The 15989-nt window shown below is 40.7% G+C and overlaps 2 protein-coding genes across 2 annotated transcripts in view; one reads left to right on the top strand and one right to left on the bottom strand.

Annotated features, from left to right (window-relative positions):
* TBPL1 (TATA-box binding protein like 1) overlaps positions 1-5895 on the top strand; it is a 29778-nt gene extending 23883 nt beyond the window's left edge. The window contains exons 3-7 of the mRNA XM_030853412.2: positions 1208-1290; positions 1457-1520; positions 3048-3151; positions 3244-3338; positions 5363-5895. Coding sequence (XP_030709272.1) covers positions 1208-1290; positions 1457-1520; positions 3048-3151; positions 3244-3338; positions 5363-5442 — 426 coding nt within the window. The 3' untranslated portion in view covers positions 5443-5895. The remainder of the gene's footprint in view (positions 1-1207; positions 1291-1456; positions 1521-3047; positions 3152-3243; positions 3339-5362) is intronic.
* The window catches only part of SLC2A12 (solute carrier family 2 member 12), a 59032-nt gene continuing 48580 nt past the window's right edge, over positions 5538-15989 (bottom strand). The window contains exon 5 of the mRNA XM_030853411.2: positions 5538-9830. Within this exon, the coding sequence (XP_030709271.2) occupies positions 9677-9830 (154 nt within the window). The 3' untranslated portion in view covers positions 5538-9676. The remainder of the gene's footprint in view (positions 9831-15989) is intronic.

The following is a 15989-nucleotide window of genomic DNA, read 5'->3' on the forward strand; positions in this document are numbered from 1 at the left end:
GGAGCAAATATATCTGCTAAAAAGAGAGGAAAAGGCTTATGCTGCGTTGGAACTTTAGCATGCCATATGGTAGAGAAGTCATTTTTTTCTAGGAAGGTTAACTGAAAACTGAGTTGATGGACGAGCTGGTAGTGCAAGACAGTTAAACGTAGAATAACCTCAGTGTTTCTCAGCCACAGCCACTTAACGTATGAAATTTTATAATGTATTTTAGCTCAGATTTTATTTTGCATCTGTGGTAAATTTTGTCTCCCCAGATTTAATAGCTTTCTAGTTTGATAATATGGCATATGACAGAGAAAAGAAGGAACTAAAAATGTAACAAGAGTTTTAAGAAGAAATGTCTCATTCATATATTTGTTACGTATTCAGTAAACATTTATCTCTTTTATACATAATGGCCATATAATAAATACTGCCATAAATGAAAAGCTGCAGTGAAAATTTAAATTCACATTTTATCTTGGACCTTAGTCCTTGACCTATTTATACTCACACTGTAGGTAATTTCTTCTAAACCCATAGCTTTAAGTGCCTTTCGTTTCTAAGGAATCTAAAATTACATCTCCAGCTCCAGCATTCCTCCTGCATTCAGGATTTGCACATCAACCTTGAATATGTAATGGGCATCTCAGCTGTAAGATACAGTATAAAGTAGTGGCGGGCACCAAGAAGCAGAGAAAAGCAGGGTTAGAAATCAGGGAGGGGTGAAGGGATGGGTACTTTGGTGGAATGATCAGGGAAGACCTCTCTGTGGAGATGACATCTGGTACGAGACCTGAGTGAAGGGAGAACATTGAACGAAGAATATTCCAGATGAAAGTAAGCTAGGCAAAGCTCCTGAGGCGTGGACAAGGAGGATGTTTGAAGATGTGTGCAAATTGCAAATTCCAGTTATGTGAACAGAGTGGAACGAGAGTTGGAGTGTGTACATCCTGGGGGTACATTGATTTCAAGTATACAGTGAGAGGTTTATAGAGGCCTTGAATTTTTAATTGATTAAATGTCCTTTTGGATTAATACGTTCTTTGTGTTCAGCATGGTTCTTGGTTTCAGAATGGGTGATTTGGAGAACAGTTATTTCAGTCTTGGGTAAGCTTGGCATAGTATTTAAACATGAAACGGCCACATAGAGTAGAACCGTGTGTGAAAATCAACACTTACTGTGTAATCAGGTTGTTGGAGTTCTGGTTGTCTTTTTTTGCAGAAAGTATTAATGAAGCTTAGAAAGCCTAGAATTACAGCTACGATTTGGTCCTCAGGAAAAATTATTTGCACTGGAGCAACAAGGTAAATGTTACTTGGGTTTTCAATTTTCATTTTTTAATTTTCCCCTCATGGGAAGGACATTTTTCTAGACTTAAAAACAAAATCATGTGTACAGTTTGTTGTGTTCCTCAGTATAAAATTTATTTCCTGTGTAACTGATCGTCTTTTTCTTTCTTTCAAACCACAGTGAAGAAGAAGCTAAATTTGGTGCCAGACGTTTAGCCCGGAGCCTCCAGAAACTAGGATTTCAGGTAACGTTTTCAAAAGCTCTCCGAGCTGCAGATACTCAAGGATTTACTTTTGTAAAGTTAGCATTTTTTTTTTAACGGACTAAAGAAATCTCCACGGAAAGTCCTCTTGTGATTGACCTTTTTCTACATTGTATAATACCGTCCTTCAACACAAAGATTTAGTGGCAGACCTTGCCCGTGTGGGTATTTGTCAGGAATCCTGGCTTTCTCCCAAATCCTTTCGCCATAGAGAGAGAGAGAGACGTGTTTCCTTACAGTTTAACTGCCTTTTCAACTCTTTACATTTTTCACTTCTCACCAAAAAAAAAAATTCTGTTTTTGATCATCACAAGAATGCTGTATCAGGATGATGAGCGAGAGCTGCAGGACCCTGTTGACACGTATACACTGGTTAGCAGGCTCTCACACTTGTAAAATGACTGTTACTAGCAGGCCAGCCTTATCAAATGTGATTTTGTAGAGTCATGCATTTGAATAAAATTAATACATATCCTGGACTTGCTAGGTCACCTGGAAACGATGAGTAAATGAAAGAAAAAGATGAGCTGTGGTTCCTGAACAGGTGGGCCTAGGCAGTTTGGGATTTGGGTGGGAGGTGATGAGAGGTTGAGTTTCTCTCTGATGACTTCAGTCTCCTCTGAGGTGGAAGGTGCTAGGAAGGCACTGAGGTGCGGGGGGGACATGGGTGTGTTGGTGCTGGATGGGAGTGCAGGGTAGAGAGCCATGATTGACAGCGGGGCCGCTGTGCACGTTTTGTGACTTTCTCCCACTGCCTTGTGCCGGTACTGAGTTGGAGGGTAGTTCATCCAGATTTGTGGTTTTACTAGGGGCAGTTGAAAAGATGACAGGGTAAAACCATTAAAATCTTGGTAGGAGTGGCTGAAGTTATTAATATTGAGAGGACATTATTTTCAGCCTTGGAGCCTCTTTTCTTAGCATAATATTAGAAATGTTGAGAGAAATCCCAGTGAGTTAAAAACACAATTCTATCACACTATTCCTCATTTTGTCCCCCAAAAGAAACAAACATCTAACTAAACTCGCAGAAATGCCATTTTACCTGACTGCATATAAGAAAAAGTCAGGCGTTTGGAGCTCAGTGTCCAGTACTTTCTGAGTTTTAAGTGATGGCTTTGCATTCTGACACTTCAAGGAGGACTCTGCTTTAATTTTTTCCTCACTGTTCTCCCTCTTATCCCAGTAGATTAAATATTAAATGGGTTTAAAGTATTGAAAAATTAAACTGAAATAAGATTCAGAAGACCCCAGATGTAGCGCTTTGATCATGCAGTTATCTCAGGCATTGTTTATTTTTTTAATGAAGTTTTTGACCCTTTTTCCCCCCTTTAATTATAGCATTAAGGAGCCCCCGATAACTTAAAACACTAAATCCATGCTTTAAATGTTTTTGTTTATCTTGCTTGTTCTTATATTTAAGGATTACAATTCAATGATTAAGATTGCCATGATGAGCAGATTTTTTTGTTTGTTTCAAAATAATTCATTCATTTTACTTCTCTCCTAAAGGTAATATTTACAGATTTTAAGGTTGTTAACGTTTTGGCAGTATGTAACATGCCATTTGAAATACGTTTGCCAGAATTCACAAAGAACAATAGACCTCATGCCAGGTAGGTCTTTGAAGAATCAAGATAACTTAGCAAATTTGAAGTTACTTGTCCGGCTATAAGTATTTATATTAATTTTGGCTTTTTTTGCATAGTTACGAACCTGAACTTCATCCTGCTGTGTGTTATCGGATAAAATCTCTAAGAGCTACATTACAGATTTTTTCAACAGGAAGTATCACAGTAACAGGTATTTTATGATATTGAAACCAAGCTTGTCAATTATGGATTGAATGAGATAAGAGGTGTCCGTACCAAAACAGAGATAAAGTCTGCTTTGTCCCTTTTAGCCACTTCTGCCCTTCTAGGGGAACCAGTCTCCTCACTTTTAACACAGTAGATTAGTTTAACCTGCTTTTATATACTATTTTGAAATCTTATGTATACTATTTCGTGTCGGTCTTCTTTGTCTTCATCATAACCCTAGTGAGATTCATCTGTATTGCTGCATGTAGCTGTAGATCAGCCATTCTTACTGCTATTTAGTACCCAGTACGTGAATATATTGTTCCATGGGCATTTGGATAGTTTTCAGTTGGGAATTTAAAATATTCTAGTATGTATTTTTATATATGATTTTTAAGTTTATGACATCTTGCATTTAAAATACTCAAGAGAAACCCATTCTATGAACTTCATAGAGGTTTTACATGAGCAAAATATTCATATATAATTGGTACCTATTTGGTATGTTTTATGTGTATTTTGTTATATCTTTTGAATTGTTTTAATTACTTGGAAGGGGTAGTTTCAGAATGCTAGGTAGGCATAGATGTCCAACGGTAGTATTAGCATGCAGGATGACTTTTTAAATGGTACTATGTTTATAAATTGTTCAGAGACATTACTTGAGAGTCAGACCCAACCTTTGGCAAAACTGAGTTAAGGAAAATTTCTGTAGTGTCCTTGAATTTTCTTTTTATTCCTTCAATCCTTAGAGGAAAATAAAAATTATTGACACCTGTAAGCCTTCAACAAAAAAGCTTTAGTTCTGCTTCAGCCATGGATTTTCACATCTTCCTTGGAGACTTACAGGCTCTTGCCAGAGTCATGCCTGAATCTTAAAAATGGGGGAGCAAGTCCGTTTCTTTCCTTCTTTGGACTCTCTGTTTCTACACTTTGGAGCCCAGACCTTACAGAGGCCTCCAGATCTATTGACAAGTCCCTGCTAAGTATGGAAGAAAATAATGCATATGTAAAATATATATTAAGTTAATAGATTTAAACAACACAGTAGCAAACTGAAGACCATTGACCTGGTTAATTAGTATGCGTTACATATTAACCTCTGGAATACCCTATGAACTGTTAATTCAGTAGACATATACTGAGTGGTTCCCATGGGCAAAGCTCTACTCTGTGGAGGGACTGAGGTGAGTCAGGAAGGATCGGCCCAGGGTAGGACGTGGTCAGTACCTTCAAAGGGTCCACAGTGGATGCATATGGACGTTTTTTAGGATCTTTCAAAAGGTGAGTTTACGTTAGTAGAAAAAATGTATTTATTCAGAATAAGTTTTATCAAAATATTTTTTCATTATCCTTTTTATATATTTTTTTAGCTATTTAGATGAAAGGCTACACATTTTTAAAGTCCTAGCACTATATAGATTAATTAACACATAACATAACCTCATCCCTGGTGCTTTTTTTTTAACGGGCAGAGTAAGCTGTAAGGGTGAATGGCCAGATTAGTAGTAAACATGTGAGTACCAAATAGCAGTAAATTTGTGGGGATGTTTAGACCGTGCAGTTTATAACGGCCCTCTCGTTTCCCAACGCTCTGGTAGCAGCTTTGTTTAGCTCTGCCCGGTTCCTCGATACTCCTGTGAGCTTCAGTCGTAGCCTAACCAAAAGCCAGGCTACGGTGACCAAAAGCATAATAGCTGTGTAGTCCCGCTTGTTACTCCTTCCTTTAATAAGCGTATTATAGTACTTTGTGATTGTCTGTGTGGTTTTTTTATATACTCCCTTTTCACAATGGTGCCCTAAAACAAGATGAATATCATCATTTTGTGTTTGATTCTCTTTAATTGTCCATAAAAAAATCTTATTCTCTTGGTTCTTGCTGTGACTGTGTGTATAATTATGTAAGTGTAGATTTTTTTAAAAACCTGACAAATTCTAAAGTACTTGGTTATTTGTAATTCTGGGAAATCAGCTTTTCCTAGTGCTCTTTTGCCTCTTCTCACCCCTTCCTCCACTGTGTTGTTACAGGGCCCAATGTAAAGGCCGTCGCTACTGCTGTGGAACAGGTATACCCATTTGTGTTTGAAAGCAGGAAAGAAATTTTGTAAGTCATCACGTAATTGGTTAGAATCCCAAACTGAGCACCTTTTAAAACCTGCTGCACATTGGACTCAGAACAAAAGGAAAACTGGACCAACAGTAATTGAGGAAATAGACTCTTTTATTCATTCACGGCTACAGTGTAAGCTCCAGTCCCTTTGGATTTTATTTCAAACCTTGCTGTAATATAAAAAGGAAGTTTACAAGACATGACATTGCTGCTTTTACAAAAGGACATTCTATTTATTTTCGCAGTAATTTCATGTCCCCACGAGCAGAGCTGTCACAGTGTGCACTACCTTAAAGTGTTTTGTTGTTGTCATTATTTTTTTCCAGTTTGAGCTGATGTGTTTTATTTGTGAATAGTCTTTTACATTTTTGTATGCTGAATATGGGCACCAAAGAACCTGTAAAAGTTATCTTTTTCAATTGAATGTGCACAAATAAAAGTTTGGAAAAGATCACTCTTCATATCCATTCTATTCCCCATTTTCTATTTTAACAAAAATTGTATTCATAATTCTTTTTTTTTAATCTATGCAAGCTTAGACTTTTGCTAAAGTGTGTTGGCTTCTTTTTGAAGTGTATTTTGTAAATATATATATGCCACATGTGTATAGTATCTTTTAATGCTCTGTTACCAAATATCAAATAGGAATTTTTTTCTTGCAGATTAGAAATAAAAACATGTATATAAATTCTAGGGAACTGGAGTAGAACTTTATAAAGTCAGCGTAATGTTTTATGTTGCTAATTTAACATGATAGAAAATGTTAACTATCTTTTAAAAGTCATAAAGTTGTAGTTTTAAAAAGAGAAACTCTTACCTACAAGATGAATATAAGAAAGAAGCTGTGATGGGTTGTACCTCATATGTACCTTTGTTATTCTGGAAAGACTCAACTCTGGTTAGAGGAAAGTAAAAATCTTAGGTTGGTACTCAAGGCTTTACTAAGAGTCTTGTCAGAAGTTGAAACATCGTGCTGTTTTAGCAAGAAGTGCCCAAAAGCTGATTCTGTGCCACAGTGTAATTAATTATACTACAGTTCAATTTGAACTTGAAAGCCATTTTGCAAGATAAGTCTTTCCCCTTGCTGTGTCTTATTTAGTGAAGCTAAAGAGCGACTACTCAGTATATGGGATTGCTCCTCTTAAAGTTATAATAAATATGCATTTGTGAAACAGTGGCTCTCTGGCTCACCCATGGGCCCAGGAATGGTAATATAGGATCAGGCTGCAGTGGTGCTTGGCCGTTTGTGTTTAGGAGTTTAGTATTACTAACAATGTAATTACTAACAATGATTTTACCTAGAAATAAAGCTGAGTGGAGCGTCATATTAGCTTCTCAGTTAAAATTAATAGAGGTAATAGTACAACACAGTTTTCCACTAAAACCTTGAATTTCCAAAATGTTTTGAAACCTTTGTGAAAAATTGGAACATCTTAACCTCCATTTTCCCTACCATATTCTAAAATCTTGAAAGCTGCACTGAACAATATGTATTATTTTTTATGTTTATTTTTATCTTCTTTCTTCTCAATGCCTTCCCCTACCCTGCCTCTCACTCCCTCATAAGTTGGGGCCAATGGCTAACTTTTATATTTTCTTTCTTGGGAAAGACTTAATTGTGATTTTAAGACTTCTCATTTTTTACATTTGTGTTTATTTGCTTCATTTTGAGATCCAGTGGGATAGGCAACCTCAAAAAATATACAGAAGAAAATTCAATGAAAGTTATAGGTTCCGAGCAGACTGTTTCAAAAATTTGAGGTTTTCCACTTAGATTTAATTAACAGTAATTAAGTGACCTCCTGTTTGGCAGTGTTCACAAAAAAGAAATAGCGAAAAGGGGGGGAAGCACGATTATATAGCCAAGGTGCAGATCCAGATGTTTGTTGTAATATTTTTCAGTATTCGAGTGACTTGAAAACTATGTAGATCAGTAGCTCATCAAAATGCTTTCTCAGAAAAGAGGGAGAAAGACAATCTGACCGGGTCTGGTTTCAGGGCTGCTTGCTTGAGTATCGCCTGGCAAAGTGTCATGGGTGACCCACTATACTTAACAAAGCTGGTAAGAAATGAGTGTGTCTGATGTCTTCTGGCTTTTCACAAGTGCTGTACATTTTTTTAATAAATAAAAACTGTGAATATATACATATAAGTATTCCCCCTTTTTTATTTTTGAAAGTCAAAAAGCTCTAATTGGGTGCATATTGGGTAAAAATTAGTTTGAAAACAGAACTGTTTCATTATAGATTCTGGATAATAAAAGAAAAATATAAGACAGTGTTTAAGATACTGAAGTTGAAATCACTTAGTGATAAACCTACTAGGTTTATAACAGTTTCCTGCCCATTTACAATGTATGGCTAAGCCAAGAGATAGCTAAAGTGTATACAGTGTTTGAACTGCACAGTGAAATGTGTAACAATTTTGTTAAACATCTTACAATCTGTGATGCTTGGCAAAGAAAAAGAAATTCGTATTGATTACCTGTCTTGACCTTTTTTAATCTCAGCGTATAATTGCACTGAAGGTTCATAATAAATTTCTTAAATTGATCCTCTCCAGAACACACTTTCCCTTCTTCCAAAACAAGTGAACCATGCATGTTCTAACTTGCATATGAAATGTACCATGCAGAATGAAGACTGCAAATCTCCCTTACTGATAACTTCCCTTGCCAATTTTAATTTAGATAGTATGTTTCAGCACCAGGACTTTTAGTCATTCTCCTGAGTTCCTGATAATACAGTTTTACTATTGCTTACATAGGTTGTAGTCAGATCACTTCATTATAAGGGAATGCAGTAGATCATATTTCCTTATATCAAACTGGGACAGTTTGTTATGGGCCAATAGAAAATTTTCAAGCTGAATAAAAAGGGCTTTTGACTCTTAGGATTCTCCTTTCTTCAGGTTAATCATATTTTTGTGTTCTTTTTCAAGTTAGGTTGTGCAGTACTTTCTGTGTGTGTCTCCCATGGTTTATAATATTAGTCATTTAATGGGTTACTGCATAAGTGGTTTGAGATTCTTTATTGTAGATTTTCTATCATCGTATCCAAATTCTATTGGTAAAATGCCTCCCCACGTCTTAAAATTCAACTGGTGAAATACAGAAGAGAGCAATCCATTGTTGCGTGGGTGAAAACCCAAGTTTCTGGTACAGTCGGTGATCTCTGTTTCATCCTAGAGAAGACCATATTGAGGGAATTGTCCCGATGTTTGGATGTCATTTATTATGTTTGCAGGCATCTGAAAGTCAGCATCAGCTATAGCCTGTAGGCCATAACCTGAGGTAGTGATAGTCCTGAGGAGTGCGAAGAATCACAGGAAACTATGGATCGCTGTTAAGGTATCAGGAAAGCCTTACAAAGAGAGAACTGTGTAAGCTTGACCTAGTAACTCAGACCTAACTACTGACAGATTTGGATAAATAACCTACTGGCTTGACTCCTTTTCTCGTGTTTTACTAACAGCTACTTCTAAATAAATATGGTCCCAGGATTTTGAAATTGTCCTTTCTAGCCGTATTTTTTTAAAATGGATGGAAAATGCTTATTTTTCTCAACTATTGCAGAGTTGTTTCTCTTAATATTTTATAATACTAATACCAAATTCATAAAAGGATATTTTGAATTACATTGTAGTTCATTATTCATAAAATAGGATGTATAATCTTTATCCTTGTTGAACTGTAATTAGAAATTGATCGCTAAAATCCTAACCAGGACCCTATCCTAACCTAGAACATGTTTGCAGTTGTCCACATTGTGTCCTGGTTCTTTTTTACACAAGACCCAGTGCAGGTAGTGTCTTGGTAGGTAGGCAAAAAACCATAAGCTTATGTTCAGACAGCTTCTGTGTCTTAATGATAAAGCCGCAACTGGCCTCTATGCATACAAACCTTAAGGTAAAAGTTATTCTCGTCACTAGTTCATAGTCTTTCAAAGGCTGCTCTGTGAAGAAGGTGGAAGATAACCAACCGGTATTATTTTTTAACCTGGTATTCTGCTCAGAGTAAGAAAGGGATCACTTGGGACCTTGTTCCTCACCTACCTTTCATGGTTCCTTTTGGGCGGGTAGAGATTAAAGATTGTCTCTATAATTTCAGGGTGTCCCTTTTAAACTAGCTCTGTGATACTGAAGAGAAAACATGGGAGTGGCCAATATGTATTGGTAGGAAGACACCCTAAATGTTCTCATACTGTGTCAACAGTTGTAAGGTTTTGAGGCCATTAGGTCTCTGGAGAAAGCTGCCTTGGCTGTCCCCTACCCCGTAGCTTTTTAGACTCCAAGAACTGATCTTGGGGTTTTCTTTTTTGAAGCTGTTTTGGCACTAATTCCTCTTGGTGATGACTCATAAAACAAATATTGTTTTTCACATAGTTCCTGAAAGAGAAAGAGGCACTAATGAAAATGTCATTCTTAATTTACAGTATTTAAAAATGTGCAGGCTATAATTTTTTAAATCACCCTGGGGCTTTAATGTTTTAGCTCTGCAAAAATAGACCAAGGTTTATTGCAGCGTTTCCACGTGCCATGAAATTCAGTGCACCACAGACCTTTGATCAATCTCATGCAAAGGGTAAGGTGGGGTGCCTTCTTCTCAGAACATAATCATGGCATTCCTGTCTGCAGGGAAGGATTCCAAGGATAGTCTTACATAGAACTACTGAAGATTACATCCCAGATCCTCTTTCATTTCTTCCCTTTTCTCAAACTCTGCTTACCAATATGCCTATCTATATTTATATCTACATATTCTGCTTTCTGCATTATCCCCTCGCCCCTGCATTAACCAATTCATTTCTGCAACATTATTCCCATCAGCATAAAAACATGCTCTAGTATTTTATGTTTATTTAAATAAACACCTTTGAGGGCTTCCCTGGTGGCGCAGTGGTTGAGAGTCCGCCTGCCGATGCAGGGGACGCGGGTTCGTGACCCGGTCCGGGAAGATCCCGCATGCCGCGGAGCGGCTGGGCCCGTGAGCCGTGGCCGCTGAGCCTGCGCGTCCGGAGCCTGTGCTCCGCAACGGGAGAGGCCACAACAGTGAGAGGCCCGCAAACCGCAAAAAATAATAATAATAATAATTAAATAAACACCTTTGAACCTGTCTCTCCCCTTTCAAATATCCTGTCCTATAATTTAACCAGTTCATCGAGTGGCTACAACGTGCCAGGTGCTGTGGATGGAGGAGATAAAGAGTCTGGCTTTCAAGGAGCTTACACCTTAACAGGAGCCAAGCACGTAAGCATATAATTTCAAGCAGTAAGAGTGCTAAGGAGAAAAGTAAACCAAGAAAGGGAAAAAGAATGACTTAGTTGGGGTCTGGGGGACTGTATCATACTGCTGGCATCTCTAAAGATCAGGTGACATCTGATCAGAAACTGGAGTGAAGTTAGGGAGGGAACCATGTGAAGGATTGCAGCTAAGTGCTGTGTTGCGGAAAGTCCAATATGGCTAGAGCATGGCGAGTACCTGAATGACAGACGTGAGGTCGGAGGGGAGGGTAGCAGCCATAGTTAAGAAGCTTGAATTTTATTCAAAATGTAGTAGGAGCCATGGGATTTTGAGCTGAGGAATGACGTTTTTAAGACCCATCTAGGGACTTCACTGGTGGCACCTGGATAAGACTCCGTGCTCCCCATGCAGGGGGCCTGGGTTCGATCCCTATCAGGGAACTAGATCCCACATGCATGCTGCAACTAAGAGTTCTCATGCCACAACTAAGGAGCCTGCCTGCCCCAACCAAGACCCGGCACAACCAAATAAATATTTTTTTAAAAAATTTAATCCCTGAGCCTCAGTAAAGTCCTCAGATGATTGCAGCCTTGACCAACAGCTAGATTGCAACTTCCAGGACCAGAGCCGTCCTGCTAAACCACTCCTAAACTCCAGACCCGCAGACACTGTGTGAAATAATAAATGTTTATTACAAAAAATAGATAAAAGATCCATCTAACTGCTGCATGGAAGGTAGCGTGCGGAGCGCAGGAGTTGAAAGAGGAAGACTAGTTCGGAGGTGAGTAAGTCCAAATAAAAGATGGTGGCTTGGACTTAGAACAGTACTGGTGGAAAGTGTATATTCATATGTTTTGTTAACAGCTAACAAGACTTACTGATATTAGCTGTGGGGTGAAAGGAGTAGCGTGGATGAACCCTAAGCCTCTGGCCTCAGAAGTTCCCCCCAAGCAGAAGACCCGTGGAGGAAATGTGACTGGGTGATCAAGGGGACTGGAAATCAAGAGTTCTGTCAGATTAGAGATGCCTGTTGGATGTTCCAACCACAGATGTCAAGTGGACAGTTGGATTTCGGAATTCGAAAATCAGGTAAAAGGTCCGAGACTAGAGATAATCATTTGGGAGTCATCAACTTATGGATGGCTGGTAAAGCCACGGGAATATATCCAAGAAGTGAGTGTAGATGGAGATCTAAGGATTGAGCCCTGGGCGTTATGGTATTTGAAGGGAGGGAGGGAGGAAGGGGAAGCAGCAGAGACCAAGGAATGACTAATGAGGTAGGAGGAAAACCAGGAAGCTAATACTCCAGAAGACAAGTGGAAAAAAAAAATGTTTAAAGATAGGGAGCATGAGGGCCTGGGCACGTGTTGCTGGAAAGTCACATGACACGGGAACTGACCCTGAGGTTTGGTAACTCGGCAGAAGTCGTGAGTAGCCTGGGGAGTCAGAAAGCAGGAAAGAAAGCCTGAGAGCAGTAAGTTCAAGAAAGAATGAGAGGTGAGGACCTGGAGACAACAGAGCGCTCTGGAACTGAAAAGTGGGCAGGGAGTAAGTGGGTACCGGGTGGGGAATTTGAGATTTGAGGTCTAGGGAGGTATGTTGTTTAGGATGGGGAGTACTGCAGCTCTGTGTGTGTGTGTGTGATGATAATCCCATAGAAGGGGGAAATTGATGACATGCTCAAGACAAATGAAAGAATTGGCTTTTGCACCGAGAGAGAGAAGGTGGGCATAGATGTAGGTAGTTGAATAGACGGTGTGCAGGATGAAGTGGGCTCTTTCTTTCTGTTTTCTCAGTGAACTAAAAACCCAAGACCATCAGCAGAGAGTGAGGAAGTGGGAGGGAGTGCTGGAGGCTTGAGAGGGGACAGGGTGTGAGGCCACCATCTTGGACAGTAGGAAAATCAACTGACCAGGGCCATGTGGTAGGTTGCAGGACATTCCTGAAGACCTGCTTGAGACTTATGTTCATCAGTTTAAAACTGGACTTGTCAGTATAGTTGGGTGTATCTCAAGCCAAGTTCCTTGGACGCAGGGATAAAACAAGCTAAGAATTGGCTTAATCAGAATTAAGGTTTGCCTGAATGGAGGGAGAGAGGGCAGGCTAGAGGGAGGGGTGGTGCATGGGATCTAAGGAAGGTAAGAAAGGAAGTGAGGACACGGGTGATGACTCTTCAGTGGATTCCCAGTCCTGGTAGGTGCTTGAGAGAGTGAGCTGAAACGCAGAGTGGGCCGAGGGTGAGAGGGATGCTTGTGAAAGGAGTAGCAATGGGTAAAGACAGTCGAGGTTATGATCGTCCTGTTTGCTCCCCTTCCCAGCATCATCCAGTCCCTCCTTCTGACAACACTCCTTCTGGCTTCAGTGATACCATATTCTCCTGGCTCCTCTCCAGCCTCACCGTTGGCTCCTTTTCAGTCCTTTCGATACTCACTCTCTGCCTGTTCTCTCCGTGTTGGTGTAATCCAGGGCTTGGTCCTGCACCTCATTCTCCTCTCTGCTCTCTGACTAGACGATCTCATCTGGTTCCATAACCTAAATACCACTTACCCGAATCTGACCCTGACTCTGAGTGTCTCCAGAATTTCATGCTTAACATATCCAGCTGCCAACCAGTGCTATATCCATCTGATGTCTAATGGACGCCTCTGCAATCCTTCCAGCCCTGAAACCTCGTTCTGAAAGGGCTCCCCTGTGTTACCGTCCGTGCAGTTTCGCAAGCTAAAAATTTAGGTACCACCCTGACTACTTCATTGCCTTACTCCTATATCCAGTTAATTCATTAATTTATTCATTTTCAATAATGAGCTTCAATTATATGCGAAGAAATTATTCCAGGTGCTGGGAAACAACAGTGAACAAAGTATACAAAATTCCCTGCCCTCAAGGAACTTAATGGAGTGAGAGGAGGTAGACAAGAAACCAAGTGAAATATAGAAGGTACCAGCTTTGGGGGAAAAACTGAAAAAAGAGAGTGGATGCAGAGTTGGGACATGATTGTGATTTTAAATAGGGTAACAGGACAATTCAGAAGGAGATAAAGTGGTGAGACAAGTGGATATCTAAGGGAAGGGAACTCTAGACAGAGGAAACCAGGGCAGAGACCCTGAGTCTTGAGCATTGCGTGGTGTGTTTGGGATGCAGCAAAATGGCCAGTGCAGCTGATGAGAGTGAAAGAGGGGGAGAGTAGAAGGATATGTAGGCTGTACGGGCCATCAAAGCCGCTGGAGGATTTGAGCAAAGGAATAGCTTGATCATATTTAAAGGGATCACTGGCTGCTGTGCTGAAAACAGATCAGAGGGGATGGAGGCTGAAAACAGGACCAGGCAGGTGGTTACTACAGTAATGCAGGAGAGAGCACGGTGACTCAGATCAAGGGAGGGGCAGTGCAGGTGGCAGGCTCTGGATCTATATTTTTTTTAAATACATTTATTTATTTAATTTATTTATTTCTGGCTGCGTTGGGTCTTCATTGCTGCGTGCAGGCTTTCTCTAGTTGCAGCAAGTGGGGGCTGCTCTTCGTTGTGGTGTGCAGGCTTCTTATTGCAGTGGCTGCTCTTGTTGCAGAGCACGGGCTCTAGGCGCACGGGCTTCAGTAGTTGCAGCACAGGGGCTCAGTAGTTGTGGCTCACAAGCTCTAGAGCACAGGCTCAGTAGTTGTGGCGTAGGGCTTAGTTGCTCCGATGCATGTGGGATCTTCCCAGACCAGGGCTCGAACCCGTGTCCCCTGCATTGGCAGGTGGATTCTTAACCACTGCGCTTCCAGGGAAATCCCTGGATCTATTTTTAAATTAGAGCCAACGCTGTTTTCTGAAAGATTGAACATGGGGTGGGAGGGAAAGAGTCAGGGGAGACGCCAAGGTTTGTGACCAGAGCAAGTCGAAGGATAAGGTTGACATCAACTGAGGTGGAGAAGTCTGCGAGTGGAGTAGGTTTGGGGAATATTGGGGGTCAATTCAGATCATGTTTGTAATATTTGTTAGACATTTGAAAAGAGTTGGAGAGCAAACAGTTGAATAGACAAGCCTTGTGTTCAGGAGAGATATTGAAGCTGGAGATGTAAATGTTGGATTCAGTGGCATATGGATGGTGTAAAGACCATAACTTTGAGATCAATGAGCCAGTGAGGGGACAGAGGAGGGGTCAGAGGACGAAGCCCTAGGGCACACCAACTTTAAGACAGTGAAAGATGAGATGGAACCAGCAGAGGATGCTGAGGAGGCGTGACTGGTAGGAGACAACCAGGAGGCCGGTCCCTGAAGGCAGTGAAGCAAGTATTTGGGGAAGGAGGGCGTGCTCACCCCAGTCAGTGCTGGCGATGGTCACTGCATGAGCTATTAAGACAATGGATGAGAACTGATCACGGGGTTTAGCAACATGGAGGTAGCCAGGATGTTAAAAGGAGCAATGACAGTAGAGTAATGGCCATAAAAGTCTCATCAGAGCAGGTTCATGAGAGAATAGGAAGAGAGGAATTGCTGACAGTGAATAGAGACAACTCTGAAAGAACTTTGCTATAAATGATGGCAAAGAATACAGGTGAAAATAAATGATAGCAGAGCAGGACTTCCCTGGTGGCACAGTGGTTAAGAATCCGCCTGCCAGTGCAGGGGACACAAGTTCGATCCCTCGTCCAGGAAGATCCCACACGCCACGGAGCAACTAAACCTGTGCGCCACAACTGCTGAGCCTGAGCTCTAGAGCCTGTGAGCCACAACTGCTGAGCCCACATGCCACGACTACTGAAGCCCGTGTGCCTAGAGCCCATGCTCCGCAACAAGAGAAGCACTGCAATGAGAAGCCCGCACACGGCAACCAAGAGTAGCCTCCGCTCTCTGCAACTAGAGAAAGCCCGCGAGCAGCAACAAAGACCCAACACAGCCAAAAATGAATAAATAAAAATAGATAAATCTAATTAAAAATATGATACAAGAGCAAAACCTAGGGAGGAAAATGGGATCAAAAGATTTTTTTTTTAAGCTGGGGAAAAAAAATCACACAAGGTTGCTCTGCTGATGTGACATAGAGATCTAGGAGAGAGGGAAAGTATGGATGGTGCAGGGGTGATCAGGGAGGACTGTTGGGGAATGTTCTGGAGAAGGGAAGGGCAGAGGGCATGAAGTGGTTGGCTTCACATAGGAATGAGTTAAAAGATAGAACCCAGAGGGATGGTGGTGTATTTGGATGCAAATACTGATGTGTGGGTTGAGGTGGAAGGGTAAGGAAGTTCCCTTTCTGATTGTGTTCATTTCTTCCGTGAAGTCAGGAGCAAGGCTGTTGGCGGCAGTGAGGACGGCTAAGGAGGT

The sequence above is a fragment of the Globicephala melas genome, chromosome 14, assembly GCF_963455315.2.
Source record: "Globicephala melas chromosome 14, mGloMel1.2, whole genome shotgun sequence".
In the NCBI taxonomy this organism is placed as follows: Eukaryota; Metazoa; Chordata; class Mammalia; order Artiodactyla; family Delphinidae; genus Globicephala; species Globicephala melas.